The 12,933-nt window shown below is 46.0% G+C and overlaps 2 protein-coding genes across 10 annotated transcripts in view; one reads left to right on the plus strand and one right to left on the minus strand.

Annotated features, from left to right (window-relative positions):
* The first annotated feature begins 593 nt into the window (after positions 1-593).
* Positions 594-5,321, plus strand: LOC129855822 (acid ceramidase-like). Its single transcript, XM_055923868.1, has 14 exons — positions 594-737; positions 866-912; positions 1,273-1,363; positions 1,475-1,561; positions 1,689-1,767; positions 1,889-1,963; positions 2,102-2,147; positions 2,392-2,536; positions 2,726-2,780; positions 2,868-2,949; positions 3,179-3,310; positions 4,105-4,228; positions 4,341-4,397; positions 4,520-5,321. The coding sequence occupies exons 1-14, from the start codon at positions 672-674 to the stop codon at positions 4,607-4,609; spliced, it is 1,176 nt and encodes a 391-aa protein (XP_055779843.1). The 5' UTR covers positions 594-671; the 3' UTR covers positions 4,610-5,321.
* Positions 5,322-5,377: 56 nt separating this feature from the next.
* Positions 5,378-12,933, minus strand: part of LOC129855821 (pericentriolar material 1 protein-like) — a 36,040-nt gene continuing 28,484 nt past the window's right edge. For 7 of the 9 annotated variants that reach the window (XM_055923866.1, XM_055923861.1, XM_055923859.1 and 4 more), the window contains 12 exons: positions 12,227-12,362; positions 11,899-12,051; positions 9,894-9,979; positions 9,353-9,487; positions 8,610-8,840; positions 8,441-8,497; positions 7,977-8,082; positions 7,536-7,681; positions 7,381-7,456; positions 6,930-7,126; positions 6,674-6,766; positions 5,378-6,563 (listed from right to left, as the gene is read on the minus strand). In XM_055923866.1, the coding sequence (XP_055779841.1) occupies positions 6,372-6,563; positions 6,674-6,766; positions 6,930-7,126; positions 7,381-7,456; positions 7,536-7,681; positions 7,977-8,082; positions 8,441-8,497; positions 8,610-8,840; positions 9,353-9,487; positions 9,894-9,979; positions 11,899-12,051; positions 12,227-12,362 (1,608 nt within the window). In that variant the 3' untranslated portion in view covers positions 5,378-6,371. The remainder of the gene's footprint in view (positions 6,564-6,673; positions 6,767-6,929; positions 7,127-7,380; positions 7,457-7,535; positions 7,682-7,976; positions 8,083-8,440; positions 8,498-8,609; positions 8,841-9,352; positions 9,488-9,893; positions 9,980-11,898; positions 12,052-12,226; positions 12,363-12,933) is intronic. The other 2 variants (XM_055923867.1, XM_055923863.1) reach the window with 1 other exon arrangement.

Here is a 12,933-nt window from a genome sequence, read left to right on the forward strand (position 1 = left end):
TACCTCTTTCTAAATATTTGGTCAAATTATTAATTTTGTGTTCGGTTTCTGAAAAAGGCAGCTCAATTTTACCCCCTCATCCCTAATAATTCATGGTGTGAATGACAAAAGGCCTCAGTTTTGCCTCATATACTTTTCAAAGTATTTTGAACAGCTTTTGTTGACAAGCGAATTAGCTTTAAAAAGTCATTTGTCACAACCCCTTAAAGTTGTTTTATGAGTAACCTGTGCCCAACTTTAACTACAATAATCCAATTCTATTGATCTTTAATTGCCAGTCATGCCATGTGTGCACTTGTTTCACTTCAGTATAACAATCAGGAATGTACCAGTATCAGAGGTGGGAGGAAATATTTATATAATTTCACATCAGTAGGAAACCTAACTTCAGTATAACAATCAGGGGTGGGAGAACATATTTATATAATTTCACCTCAGTAGGAGCCTATTTATACACTTCACTTTTATATTTTTAATACGCGACATAAACAAAACAATGTATCTGAATCCGAGAAAATGCCTGTATAAAATCTTACACTATGGGCTACAACCGCCCGCCCATAGTGTAATGGTACGCTCCTCTCAAATCACGAGGATAGCATGCACTTCCGTATTTTGAAGCCGACTAAAAGTCGGGAGAAGCTTCAGGCACACAAACAACGGGGCACAATATGGATAGGTTTTGTTGGATTCTCTTGGTGTCGTTATCTGGAGTTTTGACACAGTTTGTGCCACCGGTAAGTGCATCCAAATAATGACTATTCTGTAATCATAAACTGTCAGCCAAATATTAGTTAGCCTGAGTGCTGGCTAGAGAATGCGTCTGCACATGAACAAAGCTTTTCTTTCTTTCGCCCTCTAACAGTATACCGAAGAATGTCAGACGGGCATGTACCCTCCCAAAGGTCCAACGTAAGTATTTGCCATTAGTTAGAGTATGTTAGCTAGCTGTCCAAGGTGCTGTCAAATGTGCATAACATCTTAACAACTTGCATACATTGTGTAACACCTGGCACAAGTTCATGCATGAGGAGGCACACATTATGGAAGGTTAACAGGAAGTGTTTTTGTATTGTGTATAACAGGTGCCTATTGTCATTATCTACCTGCCTCTGTCCATAGGGCAACATTGACTACTGTAGTGACTACTGTAGCCTCATAAAATGAATCTCACATGACAATATTGTGCAATACCACTTTCAGGGGATAGTAAAGTGACCTCAATGTCATTATGCATCAATCTAACACTTATCATGTCACGATTTTGATCAGATTCAAAGGGTCTGTCACCTGGTACACAATAGACCTGGATTTGCCCCCTAGCGAAAGATGGAAGCTAATCATCACCGACAAAAAAGCTGAGGTGAGAGCATTACATGTCTTGTTTGTATCCATTTAAATTACGTAAATGTATTTGCAATAAGATCAATACTTTTACTGTTTTCTTATTCACTATTTGTCTGGTTTTCTTCAGTTGGTCACCTTGATCCAGGCTATCAGGGATTTGGCAAATGCTTTCGTTCCTAGTGGGAAACTGATAGATTTGGTGGACAAGGACTTGGTGAGAGCGTTTGATCATTTCACTGGAAAACTATGACACCTCGTCACATCAAATCATTTCAATTATTGTTTGATTTAATCATGTAACTCTTTCTGATCCATGACTAATTGTTTTGTGTGTTCTGCAGCCTTTGATAGTGAATACTCTTCCCTACCCATTCAACGAGGAAATAAAAGGAATCGCGACTGCCTCTGGTGTTCCCCTTGGTAATATACATTAACCCACAATTGCCTTATTCCAACCCATGACCACAATGTCACTATCATTCAGTCTCTAGTTCGTCTCACCGGCCTCTATTCTGATTTTATTATACATGTTTCACTCCAGGCGAGGTTGTCCTCTTCAACATCTTCTATGAGGTCTTTACTGTGTGCACTTCTCTAGTGGCAGAGGACTCAAATGGTAAGTAGCTCATGTTTGTTATGACACATTTCAATCAGTACTTTAGTCATGCAGCAAGTACATGTCATAATAGTAGGACGTGATGCTTGAAGTTCTCATGTACACACAGCATTTTGGTTTCTCCTTGCATTGTCATAGGTAACCTTATCCATGGGCGGAATATGGACTTTGGACTATTCATGGGGTAAGAATGTCACCGCTACGGTTTAGTGATAAAGGAAGGCATACGAAGGGTCCTACCACGCATTTTGTTGTGCTAAGAGCTATTACAAACCCAAATCGCTAGTCAGTCACTGATTTTTAGATCATGTGTGCATTTGTAATTTGGGTGAACGATACCTCTTTAACCAATCATGTTTTTTTGGTAAACTATTTTCCAGTTTCTACATTCTTTCCTGGAAAGTAATGCTCGTTTCTTTCTCTACCAGGTGGGACATGAAAAACAGGTCCTGGTTAATAACAGAGAAACTCAAGCCTCTGGTGGTCAACATCGACTTCCAGAGAGGAAACAAGACGGTCTTCAAGTCCACTAACTTTGCTGGCTACGTGGGCATGTTGACTGGCATCAAACCGGTGAGTTCATCTGCTCCGGGCTGCATTCAGCAGGCACAAATGGAAGAAATCAACATTTATATCTCTTGAACTTGAAGTGCTCTTTTTAACCAATGATAAAATTGCTTTCTTACATCTGTTTTAATATCATGGTAGTTGTGCAACAGTAACGTTTGACTGAATTGTTTTAATTTCTCATTTTCTTTGAAGCATGCTTTCACTCTGACCATGAATGAGCGCTTCAGCCTTGATGGCGGATACATCGGTAAGACTCCCGGGCTTTCAATCAGTACATTATAGACCTGTGATGAATGAGCAGCGGGGAATGTTAAGTGTGTCTGTCCTCTCTCAGGGATCGTGGAGTGGATCCTGGGGCATAGAGATGGGATGTGGATGAGTTTCCTCACTCGTTCCGTCTTAGAGAATGCTACCAGGTATGGATCTATTTACATGGAAGTATCAAATGACAATGTTCATTTTTTGTTATTGAAGGTAATAATACATATTCTTGCTTTAATGATGGCAATACTTAACGAAGTGGAATCGGAGATTAGGGCCGTATAATGGAGGAGAACGTGAGCACATTCAAGACCAGCATTTTGAAACAGACATTTCTTTGGTCTCACAAAAACACACCCTCTCTTTAACCCTGTGTGTGTCCAGCTACGAGGAGGCAAAGAAACTTCTGGCCCAGACCAAGCTGCTGGCCCCGGCCTACTTCATCCTGGGAGGGAACCAGACGGGCCAGGGCTGTGTCATCACCCGCTCCAGAGTCCTCAGCCTCGACATCTGGGAGTGAGTGGCTAAAAACACTTATTAGTATCCAATTTCAACTACCCTATCAATAACACATTACTAGTGCAGCAGGGGTCTCTAACTTGTCATGGAGAAATACTGGATGGGCAGGCTCCTGTTACAGCCCAGCATGTCTGATTTGAGAAGGTGCTTGGGTGGAACGAAATCCCACATTTATGCTGTTGGAATTTCTAGAGCCCAAATTTCAACTAATGAAAGTAGATAATGATGCCCAAGAGCACCTTGCATCACAATAGTCATTGTTAAAATACTGGGTTTGTAAAACATTCAGGGATGTGATCAAGACTACAAAAGGGAAATCTGAAATGTCTAGCCGATATGTAATAAACTAACCTAAGGATGCATGTAAAGTAGGTCGTTTATTTGTCTTCTCCCATCGCTGCAACTCCCATACGGACTCGGGAGAGGCGAAGGTCAAGAGCCGCGGGTACCCCTCCAAGCCACTTCTCACTTAACCCGGAAGGAAGCCAGCCGCACCAATGTGTCGGACGAAATACCATACAGCTGGCGACCAAAGTCAGTGTGCATGCGCCCGGCCGCCACATGGAGTCGCTAGAGCACAATGGGACAAGGGCATCCTAGCCGGTCAAACCCTCCCTTAATCCTGATGACGCTGGGCTAATTGTGCGCCGCCTCATGGGTTTCCTGGTCAGCTGCAACACAGCCCGGGATCAAACCCGGATAGGTAGTGACGCCTCTAGCACGGGGATGCCTAGATATTTGATTTAATCAGGAAGCATCACATTCCTAAACATTGTACTCCTGTTGTGAAGGATTGAGCTGAAGCTGGGCCGCTGGTACGTTCTGGAAACCAACTACGATCACTGGAAGGAGCCTCTGTTCTTGGACAACCGAAGGACTCCAGCCATGAAGTGTATGAACCAGACCATGCAGGCAGTGAGTACTATAACCATTCCCTGGCTGACCAAAAAGGATCAGCTCTGCTCCTTACATTATTGACTCAGTCAAGGTCTGTGCTAAGATTTTCCCTCTTATCCTTTCTCCTCAGAACATCTCACTGAAGACAGTGTACGACGTGCTGTCGACAAAACCAGTCTTGAACAAGGTGAGCCCTTATTTACTGTTATCAGTTTGAACCATTCCCAAAGTAAATACATTTAATGTGTAAATCCTGTCAGTATTTTTCAAAAAGACCACCTGAGTGACATTGACTTCTTGTCATTGCAGTTGACCACATACACCACGTTGATGGACGTGAACGAGGGCAAACTGGAATCCTACATCCGTGACTGCCCCAACCCCTGCATGCCCTGGTGAAACCTCAGATCGGTTTCTAAATGATCTATTGCACAGAACGGTGGTGATGGGCTTAACTGATTCAGAAACAACTGGATAATCATGTTGTACATATTTCAAGTCTTTGCACTAACTGCACCGATCCAAATATTGCCTCAACCTCAATTGCTTAACCCGTGGGCACTAATAAGCACCTACATTGGAACATAGTGGATGTACAGTAACATGCTATACCTGACATCAGAGCTCTGTATGGGTTGACAGCCATTTTGAACTTGCACTGCGCAACAAGTTGGGCAACTTTTTCTTACTGAGAAATGCTGTAAATTAAGGACTATATTTTGAAAGATGATTATAATAGCTTTGTCATACAAGCAACCCAAAACACCTGTGAGTGAATGCGCACTTAACATTTCCAAACCATGCCTATACACTGTTTCAATGTTTGATGTACAGTTACAAGATGACACATACCCTCGGTGTTTCTCTGAATTGCCTAACACTTGTCACCCCACATTTTCCAAGAATAGTCTAGTTTGTTTGTTTTAGATTCAATTTTACTGGCCAAATGGCACCTAACTGCTTTGTTCCAAATTAACATGCCTTTCTACCGCGGTAGGGATGACAAGGAAACATCTCCATTAACCAATTGATCACAGAGAAGAGGATGATTTTCACCCAATTGATAAAGTGCCCAGGAATAAACTGGGCTCATGAAAGCATTGATCAATCAGTTTGCATTCAAGTAAACTGATTTTGGGTCTCCAGACTACAAAGACAAGCCACCACTTTGAAAATTTCCATCATTTTATTCTTAACTACGTACAGTAGTTAACATCTAATTACATGAGAAACAAGCAAAACAAAATGTCAACAAGGAAGGGAAACATTACCGACAGCCCCATGAAATTATATGTTAGGTGCCAATGTCTTTACAGCCGAAGATGAAACGCCTCACCAGCAGCCTGAATCTAGTTTGAAGTCGTACTTTAGAGTTGTATTTCTTGAGTTCAAAGGGTTAGATGCTTAAAGCATGGGAGCTAGCGAGAGAGAAGAGGCCAAGAAGACAGAACAAAAAACAATTTAAAATGACAAACCGATTCCAAACTGATCCCATATCCGTAAAAAACAGAACTAAGGCGATTTAAACAAGTTTTCTAGACTAGAGGATTGAAACGGGGCTTGTAACAGCAGCATTGAGCGAGAGAAACCCCGCCCTAAAACCCCAAATCAGCAACAAATCATAGAACACATTCAGGGGCAGTATGTATCAACAGCCTCAGAGCAGGGGTGCTAGGATCAGGTCTAACTTGTCCATACACTCAATATGTATTATGATCTAAAAGACCAAACTGATCTTAGATCTTCAGCACTTCTACTCTGATGTGCTTAATAGATACAGCCTCAGGAGTAGAAATAAACTAAAACAGTGTTGGTTACATTGTAGTTGTTCTAACCGTTTCGAGCAAAGCTCAGGTCACTAGCACGTCATGACATTGTCTCGCCAACCCTTGCTACCATCCAATAAATCAATCATTAATTACAAATAGGAGTCTGAACATCTTTAGGATGATTCTGTAGTGGTCATTCGACAACGTTTTGTACTAGAGTCTTTTCATGCACTTTGTGCACCTATCGTTTCTGTAAAAGATGAAGAGAGAAAAAAAAGTAGAAGAATCATTCTTCCTAGAGATATCGCAAACACAGCAGATGGATAAAATAGTACTATAGCCAACATTTACTTGTCTACATGACAGAATAATATCAGTTCTGCAACATACATTTATTTACCTGGACATTCTGTGAAGAAGTTGCACTCCACCGGTTTCATGAAAACTGTGCTAGACCTACCTGGTTCTTTGAGTGTGTGTCCGTTGCCCACTAGTCCAGCCAGTGTGTCAGTGTTCCCATTGAGGATCTCAGCAGACAGATTATTATTCTGCTGTTCCTCGACTATCCTCTTCTGGAGTGCCTCCTGTTCATCACACACACAGATTATTAGATTTCACAAGACCAATGATCAGAGTTTGTAAGAAGAGGAAGAAGGGAAGTGGACGTATTGATAACGGGGGTGGCTAGTCTCACCTCACATATGACACTGAGCTGCATGGGTAAGTCCTCCACTTTGACAAAGTCTTCCTCGTCGGACTTCTGGCTCGTGTTTCCTGATCCCACCTCCTGCATGAATGAAAGCATATAAATGATAAAGAATTGGAAACGTAATAAAGACATTGGAATACACATTTAAAATATACATAATCAACTTTTTTATAGATTGTTGTAGTTTGAAAGAAGAAGAAAATAAAAAAAAAAGGACCATAGGTCTGTGTGGTGGTCTTACATCTATGTTGACCATGACGGGTGACTCTGTGTCAGGGCTGCTGCTGCTGTTTGAGCCCTGGGAGTGGGAGCCTTCCTGGTAGTTGGTGGTGGCGGAGGTCACACCTCCCTGGCTCTCCCCCTCTGGTCTCCTGTGCTCCTCCCCCTCTTCCTCTGGGGAGTCCACCACCTCGATGGACTCGGACTTACTGCTCTTGACTGGGCGGGTGCGGGAGGATAAGCAAGCAGGAAAGTTTAGGGAAAAAGGAAGCAGGGAGAGACAAAGGATAGGGGGGGTGGGGTTAATTGAGAATCAGAGGGGCTGAAAACACAGTCATCCATCAGACCAAACATTGCTATAATGAAAACATCCGACAGCCATTTATCAAAAGGTAGATGAAAAGAAAAACGGGTAGTATTGTGACTGACTAAAAGCTAAAGAGACAGAAAAAAACAACAGTGAGTGTTCTTACCATCGTTACTCTCAGAGCTTTCTTGGTCGGACTTTGTCTCTCGGTTTCCATTTGCTGGGACTTCATTTGCTGCTCCCTGAAATACAGGAGAAGATGGTAACTAGAGAGTAAAGTGGAAGTGTGTGTACTGAGTGTGTGTGGGCACGTGTCCTAACCCGTTTCTCAACTCCGTCATTGCTAGCCTGCAGGGAGGTCTGGACGTCCTGGGGCTCAGCTTCAAACTCCTCCATCTCCTCCACCTCGTTCTCATCCTCCCCACTGCCGTAGTTAGTCAGGGCCTGGGTCTCCGCCTTGGACAGACCTGGCAAAGAACAACCATGAAGGGTTAAGCACTGGGAGATGACTAGTCTAGGGTGTGGCACTCATCATAAATCCTAGTAGGGGTTTACTTGGTTGGAAATAAGTTGGCGGGAGTTGTAACGACGTGACCATAAAGATTCACAACAAATCCTCCATTGTGAACCTGCCGAACAGTCGATCACAAGCTTCCTCTTGTGGTTACGGTCACTAGCAATGTTTGCTGTGGTTGAACTAACTCACTTTGCAGAGAAGCTTTTAGGCTAATTTTGGCTTCTCGTATTGTAGTGTTCACTCACTAATAGAGAGAGGCAGACCCTCTCCATCCTCCTCCTCCATCTCAGAGGCCTCGCTGCTCCTGCTGTCCTTCCTCTCGGTCTCTTTCTGCTCTGTCTCGTCTTCATCCTGTCACACAGAGAGTGAGATGTAAAGAGTTATTTAAGACATTTACACTATCCTTAACCCCAACCTTTAGACTACACTAGGGGTGTCAAATTACCTTTTTTTTATTAAAAACAAACTGGGGTAGAAAACGAACTCAATATACTTTAAAATGACTAAACCAAATTGAAACTAAAATTATAATGGATCTACATTCATACAGTGTCCAGCTAATAATCACTGAAATGAAAGCTACACATTTAGGGAGGGTCAAGTTTGACGACAGAAATATAACACATGGGCTACACGATGTGTAGTCTAAAAGAGGGACCTGGCTTGAAACCACACTAGAAAATCAGATGTTGAATGTTGATTTCCTCACTTTGTCTTCAAGATATGCTGGGGAAAAGGACTTCTCGACCGCCGGCGACTTGTTCTCCTGAAAGTAGACGGAAATGTTCAGTCTTGAAATGGATTCCCTCATTTAGGCAGATCGAATGACACACACACACAAATCCAATATGAAAACACTCACCCCTATCCCCACCTACCTCATTATTCCTGTGTTCACGCTTGACTTGGTTATTATTTGGAGATTGTCTCCTGTGGTTCTTGTGTCTGGCTTGAGAGTTAGCTATAGTAGCAGTACTACTGCTGTTGCTGTCCAGGTCCTGCATGAGTCTGAAGAAGGCCAGCTCGTTAAACAGGATCTCAGAGATCTCTACCAGCAGGTCCTCGCCACAGTCTTTTAGAGTACGCCCTGCAAACTTACTCAGAGAGTCCTGAGGGGGAGGGAGAAACTTAGGGCTCCATTTTGACAATAACGCTAAGCTAAAAACAGCACTAGGTAATAGACAGAATAGGTGTTGAGAAATCTCTGAAAGTTGCACACCGATACAACTTATTATTTTTAAATGGCTGAACCAATAGGATCTTGTTAGCTCGTGCTTGGCTCTGCCCCCAGCCTTGCTTGTTCTGCCCACTGTGGCTCATTTGTTCCCATTGGAAACAACAGGCTGTGGTCTATCTTGGTTTAGTTATAGAAATCTTTGCTGATACTACTTATTTTAAAATGGCTGAACCAATATTTCTGTGTATATATATATATATATATATATATATATATATATATATATATTCTTATGTTAGTCTGCACTTCGTTAACTTGTTCGGGTTGATGTTTTCAGCTCTTATTCTACCAAAATAAACAGTTACCAGACTAATCTGAGGTTTGAGAGTCACAGTGGGGAAAACCTCTCCCTAAATTGCTATAATATCACAATGCTTATCATACCTGCAGTATGCCTCCCAGCTGTCGGTGGAAGAAGCGCACAAACTCCTTGCTCTCGTCGTTCTGCTGGGTGAGGGTGAGCACCATGCGCCGCACCGACGTCAGCAGCTGGTAGGAACACACCTCGTCCATGTGCTCCTGACAGATCACAACAACCTCTTTCAGGGCTTTGCCTTTAACAACATATTACATTGCTAGCCTGTGTACCACATTGCTGCTGGATTCAATCATGCTAGCTTTGTCAAATTGTTTGTTGGGACATCAACAGGTTGGCTAAGGCAGAAACAAGGGCTTCTAACATTACCAAGCATTTCATTCCAAGAGTGAAAATGTCTGTTCTTAGAACATAATGTGAATCATTGCTCAAGTCACACAAGACATAACATAAGTATATTGTGACTCTCACTCCAAATGTAGAATAAATCTGGAACAAAAGCCTGCACATCCAGACCAGTAGCTTTCCAGGATGAGGAATGACCACCCCTAGTATAAATGGAGAGGAGACAAAAGTGAGACCACTATAGAGTATTGAGGTGTGTCCTACCTTGAAAAAGGGGATGACTTCAGTCATGATGGCCTTAATCTGTCGATCCAGCTGCTGGGTGTCGATCTGGGGACAGTGGACGTCACCTGACCAGACACACACACTTATTATCTCCCATCTGAGGTGTGCGTTTTTTAAGCTGGCATCAAGAGGAAACGAAACAGCTCAGCACACCATTGCCACGTCATATTTTTCTTTACTAAGAAGGTGAGACGGCACACTTCAGGCCTCTACATGAGACTGCAGACAGACAAAGTGCTTTGCACTTGGATCCACTAGTGGGAGTGCTCACACCCTCCAACCACAAGACCAGAGAGTGGGACGGAGCACATGGCTTTGGGGAGCAAGCTTTACACATTTCTACCAGGGATGTCGAGAGAGATGGCGAGGTCGAGGGCGAACCGCCGAGAGCGAGCGAGCGAGCCGCCGAGAGCGAGCCGCCGAGAGCGAGCGAGCGAGCCGTCGAGAGAGAGAGCGAGCGAGCCGTCGAGAGAGAGAGCGAGCGAGCCGTCGAGAGAGAGAGCGAGCGAGCCGTCGAGAGAGAGAGCGAGCGAGCCGTCGAGAGAGAGAGCGAGCGAGCCGTCGAGAGAGAGCGAGCGAGCCGTCGAGAGCGAGCCGTCGAGAGAGGGAGAGCGAGCCGTCGAGAGAGAGAGCGAGCGAGCCGTCGAGAGAGAGAGCCGTCGAGAGAGAGCGAGCCGTCGAGAGCGAGCCGTCGAGAGAGAGAGAGAGCGAGCCGTCGAGAGAGAGAGAGAGCGAGCCGTCGAGAGAGAGAGAGAGAGAGAGCGAGCCGTCGAGAGAGAGAGAGAGAGAGAGCGAGCCGTCGAGAGAGAGAGAGAGAGAGCGAGCCGTCGAGAGAGAGAGAGAGAGAGCGAGCCGTCGAGAGAGAGAGAGAGAGAGCGAGCCGTCGAGAGAGAGAGAGAGAGAGCGAGCCGTCGAGAGAGAGAGAGAGAGAGCGAGCCGTCGAGAGAGAGAGAGAGAGAGAGAGAGAGAGAGAGCGAGCGAGCCGTCGAGAGAGGGAGAGAGAGAGAGCGAGCCGTCGAGAGAGGGAGAGAGAGAGAGCGAGCCGTCGAGAGAGGGAGAGAGCGAGCCGTCGAGAGAGGGAGAGAGCGAGCCGTCGAGAGAGGGAGAGAGCGAGCCGTCGAGAGAGGGAGAGAGCGAGCCGTCGAGAGAGGGAGAGAGCGAGCCGTCGAGAGAGGGAGAGAGCGAGCCGTCGAGAGAGGGAGAGAGCGAGCCGTCGAGAGAGGGAGAGAGCGAGCCGTCGAGAGAGGGAGAGAGCGAGCCGTCGAGAGAGGGAGAGAGCGAGCCGTCGAGAGAGGGAGAGAGCGAGCCGTCGAGAGAGGGAGAGAGCGAGCCGTCGAGAGAGGGAGAGAGCGAGCCGTCGAGAGAGGGAGAGAGCGAGCCGTCGAGAGAGGGAGAGAGCGAGCCGTCGAGAGAGGGAGAGAGCGAGCCGTCGAGAGAGGGAGAGAGCGAGCCGTCGAGAGAGGGAGAGAGCGAGCCGTCGAGAGAGGGAGAGAGCGAGCCGTCGAGAGAGGGAGAGAGCGAGCCGTCGAGAGAGGGAGAGAGCGAGCCGTCGAGAGAGGGAGAGAGCGAGCCGTCGAGAGAGGGAGAGCGAGCCGTCGAGAGGGAGAGAGCGAGCCGTCGAGAGAGGGAGAGAGCGAGCCGTCGAGAGAGGGAGAGAGCGAGCCGTCGAGAGAGGGAGAGAGCGAGCCGTCGAGAGAGGGAGAGAGCGAGCCGTCGAGAGAGGGAGAGAGCGAGCCGTCGAGAGAGGGAGAGAGCGAGCCGTCGAGAGAGGGAGAGAGCGAGCCGTCGAGAGGGAGAGAGCGAGCCGTCGAGAGAGGGAGAGAGCGAGCCGTCGAGAGAGCGAGCCGTCGAGAGAGAGAGCCGTCAAGAGAGAGAGCCGTCAAGAGAGAGAGCGCCGTCGAGAGAGAGAGCGCCGTCGAGAGAGAGAGCGCCGTCGAGAGAAAGAGCCGTCGAGAGAAAGAGCCGTCGAGAGAAAGATGTGTACCTTCCATCAGCTGAGCAGCGCTAGCAGAAGAGTTAGCAGAGGCCTCAGAGGCAGTAGCAGCGGTGGTGTTGGGGCTAAGCTCAGCCTTGAGCTTCATGCGCTCGTACTCCCTCATCCTGGCTAGAGCCTTGTCTAAGTGGATCACTGTGTTACCTGGCAGCAGAGCAAGGGGCAGGAGGGGTGGGAGAGAGCAAGAGAAGGATATTAGAAGAGCAATGAGGGATAATACATTCAAGTAAAGTTACCACAAGCTGAAGTTGTCTTTTGACCTAATGTGCTGTATATTAGAGCACTGTGTCAATTTTTGATTGTGCATTATTATTTTTACCTAAGTCGTCGTTAGCGAATGGCTCCAGGTTGGAGGTGGTGGACAGGGTGCTCTCGTTGTCCACCGATTCTGCGTCATTCCGCCGCTTATTCGGGTCGTGATGCTTGATGACCAGGATATTCTTCTCCGACACGTCCTGAGAGACAGAGGTAAAAAAGGAATTCAGTTACACTACTCAACCACAAACACGATTTCGAGAAAAGGGGAAAAAAAGACCATTTCCAAAATGAGAACCCATTCATCCATCATTGTCTCGAACGAGGGGGGGTAACAAAAAAAAACACGTTGATTCATTTCAGAGACAGCTCTGCTAAACTCCCTTGACGTATTTCTCGCCTGTTCTCTCTCGTGAAATCAGTGAGGGATGCAAAAGACTAAAAACAATGGGCAGAGGATCTTCCCTTGTATCCTTTTCTCCTAACATGGGGAAATCAGGCATCTCATCCATCACTGGGGAACAAAGGAGTGATTTACAAAAGGGATGGTTCTAATTGAGCGAAACCTCCGGGGACCTGGGCTAGAACAAAGACCTGCACTGCCACACATCTAATCTGTCCGGCAGGCAGCAACCGCAACGCTTCGCCCAGACTGACGGATGGGATAAGGCACAGCCTTTCTGACAACTGGAACACTGAATATCAAAGACGAGAGTGGAGAACGAGAGTGGGGTGGAGAACAAAGGAGGTAGAGGTATAGAGAGAGGTAGA

The sequence above is a fragment of the Salvelinus fontinalis genome, chromosome 5, assembly GCF_029448725.1.
Source record: "Salvelinus fontinalis isolate EN_2023a chromosome 5, ASM2944872v1, whole genome shotgun sequence".
NCBI classification, from domain to species: domain Eukaryota; kingdom Metazoa; phylum Chordata; class Actinopteri; order Salmoniformes; family Salmonidae; genus Salvelinus; species Salvelinus fontinalis.

What these genes read in the sequence shown, in the direction of transcription:
- LOC129855822 (XM_055923868.1), top strand. Translation starts at nt 672, where the DNA reads ATGGATAGGTTTTGTTGGATTCTCTTGGTGTCGTTATCTGGAGTTTTG. An exon ending in ATTTGGTGGACAAGGACTTG is followed by an intron (nt 1,562 to 1,688) that starts GTGAGAGCGTTT and finishes TGTGTTCTGCAG; the next exon opens with CCTTTGATAGTGAATACTCT. An exon ending in CAAAACCAGTCTTGAACAAG is followed by an intron (nt 4,398 to 4,519) that starts GTGAGCCCTTAT and finishes TTGTCATTGCAG; the next exon opens with TTGACCACATACACCACGTT.